General features: G+C 44.9%; 2 protein-coding genes across 6 annotated transcripts; both read left to right on the top strand.

Moving 5' to 3' along the window:
• The first annotated feature begins 267 nt into the window (after window positions 1–267).
• On the top strand, window positions 268–9,416 carry LOC116447537 (serpin B6-like). 2 transcript variants are annotated; one of them, XM_032116819.1, is made up of 8 exons: window positions 268–439; window positions 2,651–2,739; window positions 3,150–3,327; window positions 4,192–4,329; window positions 4,950–5,067; window positions 5,303–5,445; window positions 7,039–7,206; window positions 8,128–9,416. In XM_032116819.1, exons 3-8 carry the CDS (start codon window positions 3,160–3,162, stop codon window positions 8,530–8,532), a joined length of 1,140 nt encoding a protein of 379 aa, XP_031972710.1. In that variant the 5' UTR covers window positions 268–439; window positions 2,651–2,739; window positions 3,150–3,159; the 3' UTR covers window positions 8,533–9,416. The 2 variants fall into 2 exon arrangements, with proteins under 2 accessions (XP_031972710.1, XP_031972720.1); XM_032116829.1 differs by having other exon boundaries at window positions 2,651–2,758.
• Window positions 9,417–9,627: 211 nt separating this feature from the next.
• On the top strand, window positions 9,628–17,118 carry LOC116447520 (serpin B6-like). 4 transcript variants are annotated; one of them, XM_032116800.1, is made up of 9 exons: window positions 9,628–9,721; window positions 9,904–10,052; window positions 10,482–10,572; window positions 10,982–11,159; window positions 12,025–12,162; window positions 12,783–12,900; window positions 13,136–13,278; window positions 14,870–15,037; window positions 15,959–17,118. In XM_032116800.1, exons 4-9 carry the CDS (start codon window positions 10,992–10,994, stop codon window positions 16,361–16,363), a joined length of 1,140 nt encoding a protein of 379 aa, XP_031972691.1. In that variant the 5' UTR covers window positions 9,628–9,721; window positions 9,904–10,052; window positions 10,482–10,572; window positions 10,982–10,991; the 3' UTR covers window positions 16,364–17,118. The 4 variants fall into 4 exon arrangements, with proteins under 4 accessions (XP_031972691.1, XP_031972673.1, XP_031972700.1 ...); XM_032116782.1 differs by having other exon boundaries at window positions 10,482–10,591; XM_032116809.1 differs by lacking the exon at window positions 9,628–9,721 and having other exon boundaries at window positions 9,728–10,052.
• The last annotated feature ends 567 nt before the right edge of the window (window positions 17,119–17,685 follow it).

Raw genomic sequence — 17,685 nt, 5'->3', positions numbered from 1 at the left:
AACGCAATGCATCTCCCTAAGGGCTATTTGCTTCACCCAGACCCTCAGGAGTGTGAAGAAGGATTAAGCCCGTACGGTGTCTTGCTACAGCAACAGCTCAATTTTGCTCAAAGCAATCCTACCTTCAGAAATAAGTAATAGTAATTAATAGCCCCTCACAGACCGGGGGTGTTTTCCGTCAGCTCTGCCACGAGAGGGAGGCAGAGGTGAAAAAACACGGGCCGAGGCCGGCGGAGCTGCAAGGGGAGGGGAGCAGCGGCCAAGACTCACTGAGGCGGCGGGGCCGCCATTTTACGGGGAGGGGCGGCGGCACCTCCCCGTTCCCGGCGGGCAAGGGTGAAGCGCCTCAGGCTCTGCCTAGGTCCCGGGGGGCCGGGTTCCCGTTCTTTCCCTGTGCTTGGCGGCGCTTCCGGGAACAGGGAGCGCGGCGGCCGGCGGGGTGAGTGCGGCGGCCGCGTTGCTGTTGCTGCGTTGTCCTGAAGGTTTTCTACGGGAAGCCTGTGCCTGTGTTTTTTTTGGGTTTTCTTGTTTTGCGGTTTTTTTTTAAAAAAGAAGTAGATCTGCATGGTGTTGCTTTTATTGTGTTTCGTGTTTTCTTTTTTTTCTTCCCTCTTTCGTGACATTCCCTAAATACCGCCGCTTCTAGCCAGCTGGAGCCGCGGCGGTGTGCCGGGAGCGCTTCTTAGGGAGCGCCGGGAGCACCGCGGGGATGCACGACTGGGACCTCTGCCATCGGGCCAAGCCCGCGGCGGGGGTGGAGAAGGAACTCTTCGCTCCAGGGCGGGCCAAACCTTTGGCTTCTTGTGCCTCAGCTTGCTGGAACAGTGTCAGGCTGCCCCCCATCTCCCCGCCCCTGCGGAGGCACAGGGGTCAGGAGGCGGGCAGCAGCGGGGCCGTGTCCCACGGTCTGCCCCCCCGGAGAGCTGCGATGCCAAGGGCCATCACCAGGAGCTGTCTGCGACCTCGCCCTGCAGGTGTTTTAATACCGCTCCCAACTCTCCAAATCGTAAATGAAGCATTTTCCCTCAACGAAGTCTGCTTTGGTTCAGCAGGTGGGAAAAGGGGTGTCCGTGCCACAGACAGAGCTTTCTTTGTGGAGATGGACACAGCCTGGTGGCCATTGCCCTGAGTTCCCTCTGGGGCTGTGTTTGAAAGAGTTGAGTCTCCTCTGATGCAGCTGACACAACGTCGGGAAGTGTTCTTGTTTGGATCAGTTTGACACTGATCCACACTGTAGTTTTGGTGGGAAGTGTCTCTTGGGCCTCAGGCTGGAGGAGAGCTGCACCCTGCTCTGGTTTCCCCGTGGCGAGGCCCTGCAGTAGCTGTCTGCTGGTTGATCTACATACGGCATATGGCCTTTTGGTCCATAAAGACTGTCCTGAAGCGCAGGTGTTGACTGCTGAGAATATATGCATCAAATTCAGAGTGGTAGGAACACACAGTGTCTGGGCATGCCAAAACCTCTGTACGAGTGTCTCACCGCTGACTTGCAGAGCATGGGGAGAGCAGAGTGAGGAAGGAATTGCTGTCAGCAAACCCTCTGACCACTGAGGGCTTTGCAGCGGTATGCAATTGACCAATAAATATGTACTTGTATCATGAGGTTGTTGGTTCCTTAAAGTGTGGTCACTGTGGATTTACTCCAAAACTGTGGATTCCAAACTGTGTATTGTCTCTGATGAGAAAGGTGTCTGTACTTATGTTGCTCCTCCTGAGCTGCAGAGAAAGCATAGTTGACTGTGCAGATGTAACTCCTAGCCTTGTGTCCCAGCTGTTGAATATTATTTTTGATTTGGTTGAATGCCTCTGATTTTCAGGCAGTCAGATAGTGTCAGTTGCATCCTTTTGTCTGTAAATTCTTGCCTGTTGTGGAAACTGTACAGACACTTGCTAGGAAATAACTGCCTGCTCGTGTCACTAATCCTGTGTGTTTTGACCCAGAGGCCAAAAAAACCTTACTGCTAGCAATCTGCAGGTATTGGGACAGTAGGAAAATTCTGGTCTTCATTGTAACCAATGTGAACACTATGTGTCTCCTCTTTATGTTGTGCATAAAGTACTCATTCAGACACAATTGGAGGATTGTTTCCATCAAAGCTTGCTTGTTTTTTGCTTGTATTTTTTTTTAGCTATGGGAGAAGAGAAATTGGAGAAAATGCCTATTGCTTATAGTAAAGCTACTAGCAAGAAATTTTCTTGGGTGGAAGAGCATGCAGGTGGAAACTTGCTCTTTTCAACTCTCTGGCTACGATAATGAATCAGTAGTATGAATTAGGTGTTGGTTTTGTATTTGGTAGCAACATGTCAACACTAGGCCCTGCCTAAAGGGAAGAACAAAACACAGAGATAGTAAAAACTATCAGTAGGTATCTTATGATGACATATGATACTTATCTGGGATTAACTCAGTGTTCTAGTAGTTATTGCTCATTTAATAGGTGTGGTGTTGATTCAAATTCACTACTTATAACAGATGTATGTAGAGTATGACAGGCACTGAGCTTATGAATATGTGCATTGCTGCTTTGCAGGCAATAAAACGGAGCTAAAATGAACTTTGATCTTTTTTCTTTGTAATAAAGCAGGAAATTGCAGTCACATGTCATGCTGGCGACATAATTTATTTTTTTTTCTTTCTTTTATATTGTAGGCCATATAACTGCTGACTTCTCCCAGCCTGGCTGGAAGGTTTAAAACCCAGCGTGCAAACACAGAAGCAAGCTGCAGGTACCACTGAAGGTCTGTGGACTTACAGAAAGTAAGAGTTGGTAATTCTGTCATTCTGCTGTCTAACTTTGGCTCAGGTTGCCCTATAAAAGCAAATTATTTTCTGTGTGAAGTCAAGAGAGACTTCTTTCAGTAAGTCCTGAACAAAATGCTGTTGTGCCTGGCTACCTCAAAAGATGTCACACTGTGTGGATATGGGATTGAAATCCAGAAGCAGACTCTAAACTGGTAAAATAACTCAAATATGTAGTGTGGGACTTCAGGTGCTTGTGCCACCAAATCAGTCTCCAGTGAGCTGATAATTTTCCAAGCGAGTCATGACATTTGTTGCCTAGTTTCTGCAGGGAAGTGCAAAAGAGAGAAACAAGTTTTTGTATTCCAAAAAAGTTTGATCCGTTCTTGTTCTGTGTTTTATGTCCCAGGCTCAGGAGCATGGAAAGCCTCTGTGCAGCAAACACCACTTTTTCTCTGGAGCTCTTAAGAAAGCTGTGTGAGAAGAAAAGTGGGCAGAATGTGTTCTTTTCGCCACTGAGTATTTCTTCTGCTTTGTCCATGGTTTTGCTGGGTTCAAGAGGTAGCACTGAAGCCCAAATAACAAAGGTAGGTCCAAATAAAGTTGTTGGATGGCATTTGATGGGAGCGTATGAGGAACAGATGTGTCTTACAGTCTGTGCCATGCCCTTGTGCTAAACTGTGATTGTCACTGTAGTCTGAGAGAGCAGAGCCATTCCTCTGGTGGGTGTGTAAGCAGAACCTGTTTCCGTTGTTTTTTAGTATGAGCTTTGTTCATTATGAAATGAAGAGGTTCCTGGGTTTTGTTGTGTGGAGGTTTTTGAGACAGATCCTCTTTAATGTGTATTTGGGAGGTACCTGGGATTTATTTATTGGTGTGATCAATTAGTGGCTGCATAAAGTATTTTCTTTTGCTTCCTTGCTTGGGCTTAGTATCACATGATACATGTTCTGAAAATGAAGCTGGCAACTCAAAAAATATTAAAAAAATCCCACTGTCTAAATTTCAAACTGGTAACTGCAACCTGATTACCTCCTTTTTAAGAAATTGCTCAGGTAGCAAACACAACTTGGCATGTGTTTTATGCAGGAACTGACAATATTAAGTGCAAAATCAGTCGTTTTGGTTCTGATGTTTGCTTCCTTTGCAAACTGGGAGAGGAGTATAAACCCATGTTTTGTTTCCATTTATATTTATGGAAGTTTCTCAAAAACTTATACTATTTGCATAATTGGAGAGACTCAAAATCCATCTGGACGCAGTCCTGGAAGCTCTAGGTGTCCCTGCTTGGGCAGGGCTTTGGACCAGCTTGTCCCCACAGGTCCCTTCCCACCTCAGCCATTTTGTGATCCTCTAGTGCTTCCTTGAGGGAAGGAAAATGAGGACTGCTGACTCTGCTGCTCCCAAATTCATTACATGTACAAGCACTGTGGATGTTTGTCTTTGTGCAGGTGCTTTCTCTGAACAATGCCCAGGATGCTCACAATGGGTATCAATCCCTTCTCTCTGAAATTAATGATCCAAACACCAAATACATCCTGAGAACTGCAAACCGGCTCTATGGAGAAAAGACATTTGAGTTCCTTCCAGTAAGTAGCCCTTAAATTTGTGGCCTTTCTTAGGATAATGTACTTGCTACCTCTTTTCTCTAGAGTAGAAAGGCAGCCTTTGGGGTTTGCCTTGCAAGTTTTCTGTGCTGAGAGCCAGGAGTGCAATAGATTCTGCCAGAGCCTGGTGTCAGAACTTGGTGGAGAGTCTCCTTTTAGATAACCTGTGATCTGAATATGGCAAAGCAGGGTAAAATCCATGAATTTCTACGCTTGAGGGTTCTGTGTTCCATTCATATAATTGGCTCAGGGACAAATGGCTGATGTATCTTCTTAGCAAAACTCTTATAAAGAAACGTAAAAAATCCTATGTCATGTCCCTGAAACCTAAAAGAAAAACAAGAAAAGAAATAGCCACATTATTTTCATTGAGGTTTAGTAGAAGATTGTAGTAGAGTGTTAAAGCCAATTGATTTAGTAACAATTCCTGGTTCAAAGAAGAGTTATAAATCCTAGAAGGAACTTGTCAGCCAGAACTTACAAGGCTCGATATGAAGCTGGGGAAAGAAAGGAGGCAGATTTCCTTGGGGACTGTAAGAATCATCTGTGTCTGAATGAGAGTAAATCTCTTGGTGAAAATCTGTTGTGAATGTCCCTGTTAGTCATTTATAGAGTCGAGTGAGAAATCCTACCATGCTGGCCTAGAGCAGACCGACTTCATGCATGCTTGGGAGGATTCCAGGAAACAAATCAATGGCTGGGTAGAGGAAAGGACTGAAGGTGAGTGCTTTGCCAAGTGCCCTGTTGTGTTTAATGGCAGCCACCTCTTGGGTGAGCACCCCTTTCAGGATATAGGATTGTGAATTCAAAGCACCCAAAGGCAGAGCTGTTGCTGTGTGTGGTCCATAATTCTCTTCTCTATTGTGTATGTCTTACAGAGTAGATACTGTCTTGGATAATAATTAGATCCATGTCAACCTATTAAAAGTGTGGGTTTTTCCTTTGTATCATAAAGGTAGAATCCAGAACCTGTTGGCAGAGGGGATTGTGAATTCCCTGACCAGGCTTGTGCTGGTGAATGCCATCTATTTCAAAGGCAACTGGGAAAAGCAGTTCGGCAAAGAGAGAACCACAGAAAGGCCATTCCGAATTAATAAGGTACGATGTGCTGAAATGCTGACAAGCAAAGTCTGTTCCCCTCAAGTAGTCTGAAATGAACACCTGTAAGAAGAAACTGAATCTTCCAAGCAGGGTTAGCTTGGGTCGGCTGTAAGAGATCCCTTATGCCCCCTTCCTTTCCTATGAACACCCTCTTTGCTGAGTTTCTCTGAACTTTCACATCATTACTAGAAGCTTTAACCTAGGACAAGGACAGGTGTGAAAGCTTGTGAATTGAAGTCTTCTTCAGTCAGAGCTTTCTTGCTGCATTTCTGCCCCTGAGCCAGTGCGAAATAGATGGGGAAAAACAAGTCCTTTTAAGATGTCTGTGCTCTGCAGTCTTGGTTTTAGAAGTAGATCAGTGCTCTTAAGAAGACTTGGCCACTGGCATGGGCAGGCCATGGTGGCCCCTCAGGATCCCCTGCAGCCCTGGCTTGGCCTCCAGGTGTCATTAACAAGAACTGGGAATGTGCCTTCCTTAACTCAGGTGATTGAAGCAAGCACTGTGGAAAATGGAAGCCCTCATGCCTGTCTTGAAACTGTCCCTCCCCAATGGTGAAATAAATCCAAGACTGCTTTAAGGTGCCACTAGCACTTTTTAAATGAGGGAGTGTTTCTGGTCACCCCATATTCTCTACAAGAGCAGTTCAGAGACTGCTGGACTGACTCAGTTCCTGATGCTCTGTCCTCAATGAACAGTTGGAAATCCGAGGTGTAAGCTGAAGTCTTAAGCTAGTTATTTTACATCCTGTTCTGTAACAAGGAGTTACTCTGACATCCCAGGAACCTTTCCAATATCCTGTGAAATTATTTCTGTGACTCTTGCACTTCTTATGACTCGCTGGATGATTTTCTTTTTCTGTGTGGCTTTTCTTTTGCTTATTGATCCTTTTTATGTGTCAGTGCTGCTGCAAAATAATTTCTGCCATATTCTCTCTGGGCATTATTCCAATGAGCATTACTTCAATAACAGAAATCTACTTAATCTCATGAAGGTAAGGGAGAAAGCAGTGAAACTGAAAAGAAGGAAAATAATGGAGCAAACAGTAGTAGCTGATGCTCCATGTGGAAATGGAGTAAGATAGCAGAGAATGCAAATGAGAATAAATTCTCTCCCCTTCTTAGTATCCTTATAACTTTTAAGAATTCAAAACAATACTCTCACTTTCTTGGTAGTTTTAGTAGATACATTTAAAAATATTTTAAGTCTTTGTTGTAGCGCTTGGAACCGCATGGGCTAAAAATGAAAACCCATGCATTGAAGTGACTTATTAATTTACAGCAAAGAACATAGCCCCTACTTCCTACCAGCTCAGTTTAGTGTTTGTCACTAGCTGTTAAGTGAACAAAAGGGCAAGGACACGTATTTGCCTTAAAGGAATCTTCAAAGACATTTCTACATTAGTAATTAAAAATGAAATCTCAGGGATATTTAGTTATTTCCAAAAGACAGTGTGGTGTCTGCGCTCTGTGGTGTGTGATCAGTTGTCTTTGGTCAAATCCTAAAAAGCCTTGAGTAACAGGCTGCCTGCTTCGTAGTTTGAGACCAGCAGAGTAGCTCAGCACTAACTGTTGACGTCTCTGTATTTCTAGAATGAAACCAGACCTGTGCAGATGATGTTCAAGAAGGACACATTTAACATGACCTATATTGGGGACTTCCAGACCAAAATCCTTGAGCTCCCTTATGTGGGTAATGAATTGAGCATGATCATCCTGCTCCCTGATGCAATCCAGGATGGATCCACAGGCTTGGAAAGAGTAAGTTGTTGAGCTGAGTGCAAAGACAGCCTGAATCCTTCTAGGGAAGAAGGTCTGCTGTTGCTCAGAGACCTGCAGTTCAGTTCTAGAGGGATTGTGTCCCTGGTGCCAGCAGAAATGTCCCTCTCCTCCCTGTCCCCAAAGTGACTGCCCCTCTGTGTGTCAGTGCTGCTCAGGCTGTGTGCTGCTGCCTTAGCCAGAGGCTCTGGAAGAAGAGCTGGTGCTGCTCAGGAGCAGAGGTCAGCTGTGGCTGTGGTGAAGGCAGAGTCTGGTGATGATGGAGTGTGGGGCGGGGGCTTTTGGGTGGGCTCTTTGGAAGTCTGGTGGCTTGTCCTGTAGATCTTCTGTGCTGAGCAGCTGGCAGGTGGTGTGTGGCTCAGTGCCTGGAAGGATGCTCACAGGAAAGGTCAGGATCTCTTTTGTGGTGAGGATAGGATACAAGTGTGGGCTCTTTGGCACTCTGGACAAGGAGTGTATTAAAGTTTTCTAGCACTGACTGCAACGGGCCTTGCGAGCAGACTGTTTTCATGATGCTGTTGACTGACCTGAAGAATGAATCTTTGGTAAAGAGATAGAACAACTAGGTTTTGTTTCTTTGCGTCCTTGTTAGCTGTTCCTCTGTGCCTTTCTTTCCCATAAGTAAAAATTAAAAAAACCCCAAACAATCTAACATGTTCTGTAGAAGTAAGCCTGACATGGAGGTGATCGTACCTACCAAAAAAACGTTTGGTAATGATCTTGGTGGGGCCCGTATTCTCAAGTGACAAGTATAACTTGCAGTTTTGGCTTGAGACACACTAACCCTGCTAAAAAAGATACATGTTATGGACTGTGTAAACAAACCCCATAAGCACTTCTTTTGCTTGTGTAAGACTGATTCAATTCCCAATGTAATTAAGTAAATCTGGGATTTTTCTTCAGCTGGAAAGAGAACTTACATATGAGAAGCTAACAGATTGGATCAATCCTGAAATGATGGACTCTACAGAGGTGAGGGTGTCTTTACCCAGATTTAAACTGGAAGAAAGTTATGATCTGAAACCCCTTCTGAGCAGCATGGGAATGCCTGATGCATTTGACTCGGGGAAGGCAGACTTCTCGGGAATCTCATCTGGCAACGAGCTGGTGCTCTCTGAAGTGGTTCACAAGTCCTTTGTGGATGTCAACGAAGAAGGCACTGAAGCGGCTGCTGCCACAGCTGCAGTGATGATGATGCGCTGTGCGATGATCGTTCCAGAATTTACTGCTGATCATCCCTTCCTCTTCTTCATCCGGCACAACAAAACTTCCAGCATTCTGTTCTGTGGCAGATTTTGCTGTCCCTAAGGAGGAGATGTCTTGGCAGCATAGGTGCCATCACACAATAAATTTACATTTCCCTGGCACAGGGTGACTCCTTTTGCACTAATTGTCTCTTTCAGCCGTGCCTGAACCCTCTTCTGTGCTCTTGATCTTGGGCTTGGCAGGAATAACAGAGCTGCTTAGACAAGCACAGCACCTTTCATGTCCTACCCCTCCTGCCCCTGCACCTGGGTGCAGAGGTCTCCAGGTTCTTGCTGACACAAGAGCCATCCCCCTTGTTCTCTGAGTGCTTCCTCTGTGCTTGACTTCACTTTTGGTGTGCAGCAGGCAGAGTCAGGCAGTGAGAGCCCATGGGAGAGAAGAAGTTACTTTTGCTTGTGACAAGGCTGGAGCACATTTGCAGCTGCCCTCCCCTCTTACCTTCCAGACTCATCCATTGAGTGCCTTGATACATTCCCTGGAGCTGAAAGGAGTGTTTGGCAGCCTGTTCCAGGTGTTGCTGAGCATCCTGCCTAGCTGTGGTTTTTTTGTCTAGTAACTGGAGAAGCACTTAGGCAAGAACGGGAATGAAAGTATGCTTTTGTACCAGATGTCCCTGTGAGGTATTTGTGGTCTGAGTACCTTTGTTTCATCACCCCAGGACACCTGGGTTTATTCCCTGTCACCTGCTTCTAGTCCTTTATTAAAGAATGTAACAAAAGGGCACATGGTGCCTATGGAATATTTGAATGACAAAGCCTTGAGTTGGTTTTTTCTTTTGCTACTGTTATATATTTATCCTGTTAATACTTTCTTGGACACCATAGTTTACCTGTATAATTCCAAAGACGCAGCTGCAAGGGCTGTCCTTACACGGGGGATGTGTTTTGTGGGTCCTGTTCCTGGAATAATAAAAGAAGTGCAAGCGCTGCGTGGGTCTGTTTCTCCTTTTTCTACCCTACTTATGCACGTATTTTTCAGTGTGTCGCAGGAGGAGAAGGCTTCTCGGCAGAGCCCAGCGGGTTCGGTGCCGCCGCGGTTGTCGCGGGCCGGGCAGGGAAGCGGCCAAGCGGCCTCGGCTGCGCTGGGGCTGCGCGGGCCGGGAGGGGACCGGGGCAGCCTCCGCCCCTGGCTCCGCCCGCGGGGCACCCAGCGGGAGCGGGGCGGAATCGGGAAGCAATGCAGGAATTCTTTCTGTCTCCGCCAAATCGGAGCGCTTCTCGGGCGGCGGAGGGTGCGGGCTGTGAGGGGTTTGGGAGCAAGGCTTGCACGGGTGGTGTAAGGAAAGGAAAGTGAAGGCGCGCTCTGGGGTATTGGTTTAGATCTTGGGTCGGGGGGCTGTTGTTGTTGGGGTTTTTTAGCACAGAGTTTGCTAAGAGAGCATTGCAAAGCTGCCGTGCGATTGTGCGTCTGCAGGAGAGAGCTAACAGGGATATTTACAATTCCTGTGGGAGGACCGTGCAGGAAAGACGGAGATTCGGATGCAAACTCCTCCCCGTACTTGAATCTGAAAGGAAGCAGCGAATCTGACAGTTCTGCCTTAAGAAGCGGGGGAAAGCTGCTGTGTGAGTCAGATGTGTGGGTGTGCAGGGTCTGTGAGGCTGAAGAATTTTAACCTGCATTCTTGCCAGCACAAATGCTTCCAATTTCCAGTTAGAGGGCAAGGATTTTTTTTTTTTTTTTAATAATGCCAATAACTTGGAGTGATAAGTAATGTTGGGATATATGAGCTATATGGGGAGGAAATATGGTATTACAAATGTGAGTGATATTTGGTTGGGGTTTTTAGTTTGGGGAATTGTTTTTTTTTCTTTGCCAAGTTGCAGGGTATCAGGTTTGGGGGTTTTTGTTTGTTTGTGGGTTTTTTGTTGGGTTTTTTGTTGTTGTTGTTGGTTTGGTTTGGGGTTTTTTTGTTTGTTTTGTTTGTTTTGTTTTTTTTTTTTTTTTTTTATAAGAGAATGTTGCAGTTACAATGAAATTCTTCCTTTTCGTAGCCAAAGTAACTCTGCTGACATCTCCCAGCCTGGCTGATAGGTTTAAAACCCAGCGTGCACACATAGAAGCAAGCTGCAGGTACCACTGAAGGTCTGTAGACTTACAGAAGGTAAGAGTTGGTAATTCTGTCATTCTGCTGTCTAACTTTGGCTCAGGTTGTCCTAGAAATCAAATTATTTTCTGTGTGAAGTCAAGAGAGACTTCTTTCAGTAAGTCCTGAACAAAATGCTGTTGTGCCTGGCTACCTCAAAAGATATCACACTGTGTGGATATGGGATTGAAATCCAGAAGCAGACTCTAAACTGGTAAAATAACTCAAATATGTAGTGTGGGACTTCAGGTGCTTGTGCCACCAAATCAGTCTCCAGTGAGCTGATAATTTTCCAAGCGAGTCATGACATTTGTTGCCTAGTTTCTGCAGGGAAGTGCAAAAGAGAGAAACAAGTTTTTGTATTCCAAAAAAGTTTGATCCGTTCTTGTTCTGTGTTTTATGTCCCAGGCTCAGGAGCATGGAAAGCCTCTGTGCAGCAAACACCACTTTTTCTCTGGAGCTCTTAAGAAAGCTGTGTGAGAAGAAAAGTGGGCAGAATGTGTTCTTTTCGCCACTGAGTATTTCTTCTGCTTTGTCCATGGTTTTGCTGGGTTCAAGAGGTAGCACTGAAGCCCAAATAACAAAGGTAGGTCCAAATAAAGTTGTTGGATGGCATTTGATGGGAGCGTATGAGGAACAGATGTGTCTTACAGTCTGTGCCATGCCCTTGTGCTAAACTGTGATTGTCACTGTAGTCTGAGAGAGCAGAGCCATTCCTCTGGTGGGTGTGTAAGCAGAACCTGTGTCCATTGTTTTTTAGTGTGAGCTTTGTTCATTATGAAATGAAGAGGTTCCTGGGTTTTGTTGTGTGGAGGTTTTTGTGGTTTTTGAGACAGATCTTCTTTAATGTGTATTTGGGAGGTACCTGGGATTTATTTATTGGTGTGATCAATTAGTGGCTGCATAAAGTATTTTCTTTTGCTTCCTTGCTTGGGCTTAATATCACATGATACATGTTCTGAAAATGAAGCTGGCAACTGAAAAAATACTAAAACAATCCCACTGTCTAAATTTCAAACTGGTAACTGCAACCTGATTACCTCCTTTTTAAGAAATTGCTCAGGTAGCAAACACGACTTGGCATGTGTTTTATGCAGGAACTGACAATATTAAGTGCAAAATCAGTTGTTTTGGTTCTGATGTTTGTTTCCTTTGCAAACTGGGAGAGGAGTATAAACCCATGTTTTGTTTCCATTTATATTTATGGAAGTTTCTCAAAAACTTATATTGTTTGCATAATTGGAGAGACTCAAAATCCATCTGGACACAGTCCTGGACAGCTCTAGGTGTCCCTGCTTGGGCAGGGCTTTGGACCAGCTTGTCCCCACAGGTCCCTTCCCACCTCAGCCATTTTGTGATCCTCTAGTGCTTCCTTGAGGGAAGGAAAATGAGGACTGCTGACTCTGCAGTCATTACTTGTACAAGCACCGTGGATGTTTGTCTTTGTGCAGGTGCTTTCTCTGAACAATGCCCAGGATGCTCACAATGGGTATCAATCCCTTCTCTCTGAAATTAATGATCCAAACACCAAATACATCCTGAGAACTGCAAACCGGCTCTATGGAGAAAAGACATTTGAGTTCCTTCCAGTAAGTAGCCCTTAAATTTGTGGCCTTTCTTAGGATAATGTACTTGCTACCTCTTTCCTCTAGAGTAGAAAGGCAGCCTTTGGGGTTTGCCTTGCAAGTTTTCTGTGCTGAGAGCCAGGAGTGCAATAGATTCTGCCAGAGCCTGGTGTCAGAACTTGGTGGAGAGTCTCCTTTTAGATAACCTGTGATCTGAATATGGCAAAGCAGGGTAAAATCCATGAATTTCTACGCTTGAGGGTTCTGTGTTCCATTCATATAATTGGCTCAGGGACAAATGGCTGATGTATCTTCTTAGCAAAACTCTTATAAAGAAACGTAAAAAATCCTATGTCATGTCCCTGAAACCTAAAAGAAAAACAAGAAAAGAAATAGCCACATTATTTTCATTGAGGTTTAGTAGAAGATTGTAGTAGAGTGTTAAAGCCAATTGATTTAGTAACAATTCCTGGTTCAAAGAAGAGTTATAAATCCTAGAAGGAACTTGTCAGCCAGAACTTACAAGGCTCGATATGAAGCTGGGGAAAGAAAGGAGGCAGATTTCCTTGGGGACTGTAAGAATCATCTGTGTCTGAATGAGAGTAAATCTCTTGGTGAAAATCTGTTGTGAATGTCCCTGTTAGTCATTTATAGAGTCGAGTGAGAAATCCTACCATGCTGGCCTAGAGCAGACCGACTTCATGCATGCTTGGGAGGATTCCAGGAAACAAATCAATGGCTGGGTAGAGGAAAGGACTGAAGGTGAGTGCTTTGCCAAGTGCCCTGTTGTGTTTAATGGCAGCCACCTCTTGGGTGAGCACCCCTTTCAGGATATAGGATTGTGAATTCAAAGCACCCAAAGGCAGAGCTGTTGCTGTGTGTGGTCCATAATTCTCTTCTCTATTGTGTATGTCTTACAGAGTAGATACTGTCTTGGATAATAATTAGATCCATGTCAACCTATTAAAAGTGTGGGTTTTTCCTTTGTATCATAAAGGTAGAATCCAGAACCTGTTGGCAGAGGGGATTGTGAATTCCCTGACCAGGCTTGTGCTGGTGAATGCCATCTATTTCAAAGGCAGCTGGGAAAAGCAGTTCGGCAAAGAGAGAACCACAGAAAGGCCATTCCGAATTAATAAGGTACGATGTGCTGAAATGCTGACAAGCAAAGTCTGTTCCCCTCAAGTAGTCTGAAATGAACACCTGTAAGAAGAAACTAAATCTTCCAAGCAGGGTTAGCTTGGGTCGGCTGTAAGAGATCCCTTATGCCCCCTTCCTTTCCTATGAACACCCTCTTTGCTGAGTTTCTCTGAACTTTCACATCATTACTAGAAGCTTTAACCTAGGACAAGGACAGGTGTGAAAGCTTGTGAATTGAAGTCTTCTTCAGTCAGAGCTTTCTTGCTGCATTTCTGCCCCTGAGCCAGTGCGAAATAGATGGGGAAAAACAAGTCCTTTTAAGATGTCTGTGCTCTGCAGTCTTGGTTTTAGAAGTAGATCAGTGCTCTTAAGAAGACTTGGCCACTGGCATGGGCAGGCCATGGTGGCCCCTCAGGATCCCCTGCAGCCCTGGCTTGGCCTCCAGGTGTCATTAACAAGAACTGGGAATGTGCCTTCCTTAACTCAGGTGATTGAAGCAAGCACTGTGGAAAATGGAAGCCCTCATGCCTGTCTTGAAACTGTCCCTCCCCAATGGTGAAATAAATCCAAGACTGCTTTAAGGTGCCACTAGCACTTTTTAAATGAGGGAGTGTTTCTGGTCACCCCATATTCTCTACAAGAGCAGTTCAGAGACTGCTGGACTGACTCAGTTCCTGATGCTCTGTCCTCAATGAACAGTTGGAAATCCGAGGTGTAAGCTGAAGTCTTAAGCTAGTTATTTTACATCCTGTTCTGTAACAAGGAGTTACTCTGACATCCCAGGAACCTTTCCAATATCCTGTGAAATTATTTCTGTGACTCTTGCACTTCTATGACTCGCTGGATGATTTTCTTTTTCTGTGTGGCTTTTCTTTTGCTTATTGATCCTTTTTATGTGTCAGTGCTGCTGCAAAATAATTTCTGCCATATTCTCTCTGGGCATTATTCCAATGAGCATTACTTCAATAACAGAAATCTACTTAATCTCATGAAGGTAAGGGAGAAAGCAGTGAAACTGAAAAGAAGGAAAATAATGGAGCAAACAGTAGTAGCTGATGCTCCATGTGGAAATGGAGTAAGATAGCAGAGAATGCAAATAAGAATAAATACTCTCCCCTTCTTAGTATCCTTATAACTTTTAAGAATTCAAAACAATACTCTCACTTTCTTGGTAGTTTTAGTAGATACATTTAAAATATTTTAAGTCTTTGTTGTAGCGCTTGGAACCGCATGGGCTAAAAATGAAAACCCATGCATTGAAGTGACTTATTAATTTACAGCAAAGAACATAGCCCCTACTTCCTACCAGCTCAGTTTAGTGTTTGTCACTAGCTGTTAAGTGAACAAAAGGGCAAGGACACGTATTTGCCTTAAAGGAATCTTCAAAGACATTTCTACATTAGTAATTAAAAATGAAATCTCAGGGATATTTAGTTATTTCCAAAAGACAGTGTGGTGTCTGCGCTCTGTGGTGTGTGATCAGTTGTCTTTGGTCAAATCCTAAAAAGCCTTGAGTAACAGGCTGCCTGCTTCGTAGTTTGAGACCAGCAGAGTAGCTCAGCACTAACTGTTGACGTCTCTGTATTTCTAGAATGAAACCAGACCTGTGCAGATGATGTTCAAGAAGGACACATTTAACATGACCTATATTGGGGACTTCCAGACCAAAATCCTTGAGCTCCCTTATGTGGGTAATGAATTGAGCATGATCATCCTGCTCCCTGATGCAATCCAGGATGGATCCACAGGCTTGGAAAGAGTAAGTTGTTGAGCTGAGTGCAAAGACAGCCTGAATCCTTCTAGGGAAGAAGGTCTGCTGTTGCTCAGAGACCTGCAGTTCAGTTCCAGAGGGACTGTGTCCCTGGTGCCAGCAGAAATGTCCCTCTCCTCCCTGTCCCCAAAGTGACTGCCCCTCTGTGTGTCAGTGCTGCTCAGGCTGTGTGCTGCTGCCTTAGCCAGAGGCTCTGGAAGAAGAGCTGGTGCTGCTCAGGAGCAGAGGTCAGCTGTGGCTGTGGTGAAGGCAGAGTCTGGTGATGATGGAGTGTGGGGAGGGGGCTTTTGGGTGGGCTCTTTGGAAGTCTGGTGGCTTGTCCTGTAGATCTTCTGTGCTGAGCAGCTGGCAGGTGGTGTGTGGCTCAGTGCCTGGAAGGATGCTCACAGGAAAGGTCAGGATCTCTTTTGTGGTGAGGATAGGATACAAGTGTGGGCTCTTTGGCACTCTGGACAAGGAGTGTATTAAAGTTTTCTAGCACTGACTGCAACGGGCCTTGCGAGCAGACTGTTTTCATGATGCTGTTGACTGACCTGAAGAATGAATCTTTGGTAAAGAGATAGAACAACTAGGTTTTGTTTCTTTGCGTCCTTGTTAGCTGTTCCTCTGTGCCTTTCTTTCCCATAAGTAAAAATTAAAAAAACCCCAAACAATCTAACATGTTCTGTAGAAGTAAGCCTGACATGGAGGTGATCGTACCTACCAAAAAAACGTTTGGTAATGATCTTGGTGGGGCCCGTATTCTCAAGTGACAAGTATAACTTGCAGTTTTGGCTTGAGACACACTAACCCTGCTAAAAAAGATACATGTTATGGACTGTGTAAACAAACCCCATAAGCACTTCTTTTGCTTGTGTAAGACTGATTCAATTCCCAATGTAATTAAGTAAATCTGGGATTTTTCTTCAGCTGGAAAGAGAACTTACATATGAGAAGCTAACAGATTGGATCAATCCTGAAATGATGGACTCTACAGAGGTGAGGGTGTCTTTACCCAGATTTAAACTGGAAGAAAGTTATGATCTGAAACCCCTTCTGCGCAGCATGGGAATGCCTGATGCATTTGACTCGGGGAAGGCAGACTTCTCGGGAATCTCATCTGGCAACGAGCTGGTGCTCTCTGAAGTGGTTCACAAGTCCTTTGTGGATGTCAACGAAGAAGGCACTGAAGCGGCTGCTGCCACAGCTGCAGTGATGATGATGCGCTGTGCGATGATCGTTCCAGAATTTACTGCTGATCATCCCTTCCTCTTCTTCATCCGGCACAACAAAACTTCCAGCATTCTGTTCTGTGGCAGATTTTGCTGTCCCTAAGGAGGAGATGTCTTGGCAGCATAGGTGCCATCACACAATAAATTCACATTTCCCTGGCACAGGGTGACTCCTTTTGCACTAATTGTCTCTTTCAGCCGTGCCTGAACCCTCTTCTGTGCTCTTGATCTTGGGCTTGGCAGGAATAACAGAGCTGCTTAGACAAGCACAGCACCTTTCATGTCCTACCCCTCCTGCCCCTGCACCTGGGTGCAGAGGTCTCCAGGTTCTTGCTGACACAAGAGCCATCCCCCTTGTTCTCTGAGTGCTTCCTCTGTGCTTGACTTCACTTTTGGTGTGCAGCAGGCAGAGTCAGGCAGTGAGAGCCCATGGGAGAGAAGAAGTTACTTTTGCTTGTGACAAGGCTGGAGCACATTTGCAGCTGCCCTCCCCTCTTACCTTCCAGACTCATCCATTGAGTGCCTTGATACATTCCCTGGAGCTGAAAGGAGTGTTTGGCAGCCTGTTCCAGGTGTTGCTGAGCATCCTGCCTAGCTGTGGTTTTTTTGTCTAGTAACTGGAGAAGCACTTAGGCAAAAATGTTTTTGCAGCCTATGTCCTTATAGGGTATTTATGGGGTGAGAACCATCACCACAGAAGATCCTTAGTTCATTACCTGTCACCTGGTTCTGGTCCTTTAACAAAGAATGTTGTTTAACTGTAGAATACCAAAGACAAAGCTGAAACAGCTTTCCTAATACAAGGATGTTTTTTGCCCTTTCTGTTTTTTGAATAATAAAAGAACTCTAATTGCTGTAGTGGTCTGTTTCTTTTTTCCACAATAAATAGTACATTTTTTAACCAGTTTCTGAAATCCGAATTATTTCTTGTAATACCCGCTTCTATGTAGGTTGTTTGGAATTCATCACTAAACACAAGATTTTTCTGGGTAGTGAAACCCAAGGTGCTTACTTGGGTTGCCATACATTAGTGGTTGGCCTTGAAAGGATTTATAGCAAGGGGCTCCCTAGATAATAGGGTTTTTTTTTTGGGCAGAACTGCAATGCTTCCTCTTGGATTCTTGCACAGCTTCAAATCAAGGCTTGATAGACATTACCCAAAAGGTGGTAGATGGGCATATCCTTTATTCAGCACACAGTAACCCAGCTGTCTCAGGTGAAGCAAATAAAAGCAGTATTTGCAGGGGAGAGGAGTGAGACCCAACACGTCTGTCACCAGGATGCATGCCGTACAGTCCCGTTAAAGGGCTGATGCTATACACCTGAAACCAATACGGGTAGTATTGGTGGGGACGTCCTGGGAGCCAGACCGAGGGCTGATGGAGAACAAAGATCGCGATACACCAAAGAAAACTCTCCATGCAG

This window comes from Corvus moneduloides, chromosome 1 (assembly GCF_009650955.1).
Source record: "Corvus moneduloides isolate bCorMon1 chromosome 1, bCorMon1.pri, whole genome shotgun sequence".
NCBI classification, from domain to species: Eukaryota; Metazoa; Chordata; class Aves; order Passeriformes; family Corvidae; genus Corvus; species Corvus moneduloides.
Note: the sequence above shows the minus strand (reverse complement) of the source record. Positions and strands in the feature narration are given on the sequence as shown.

Coding starts and splice junctions, on each gene's coding strand:
- LOC116447520 (XM_032116800.1), top strand. CDS start 10,992: ATGGAAAGCCTCTGTGCAGCAAACACCACTTTTTCTCTGGAGCTCTTA. Junction 11,160..12,024: donor CTGAAGCCCAAATAACAAAG/GTAGGTCCAAAT, acceptor GTCTTTGTGCAG/GTGCTTTCTCTGAACAATGC. Junction 12,163..12,782: donor AGACATTTGAGTTCCTTCCA/GTAAGTAGCCCT, acceptor TGTCCCTGTTAG/TCATTTATAGAGTCGAGTGA.
- LOC116447537 (XM_032116819.1), top strand. CDS start 3,160: ATGGAAAGCCTCTGTGCAGCAAACACCACTTTTTCTCTGGAGCTCTTA. Junction 3,328..4,191: donor CTGAAGCCCAAATAACAAAG/GTAGGTCCAAAT, acceptor GTCTTTGTGCAG/GTGCTTTCTCTGAACAATGC. Junction 4,330..4,949: donor AGACATTTGAGTTCCTTCCA/GTAAGTAGCCCT, acceptor TGTCCCTGTTAG/TCATTTATAGAGTCGAGTGA.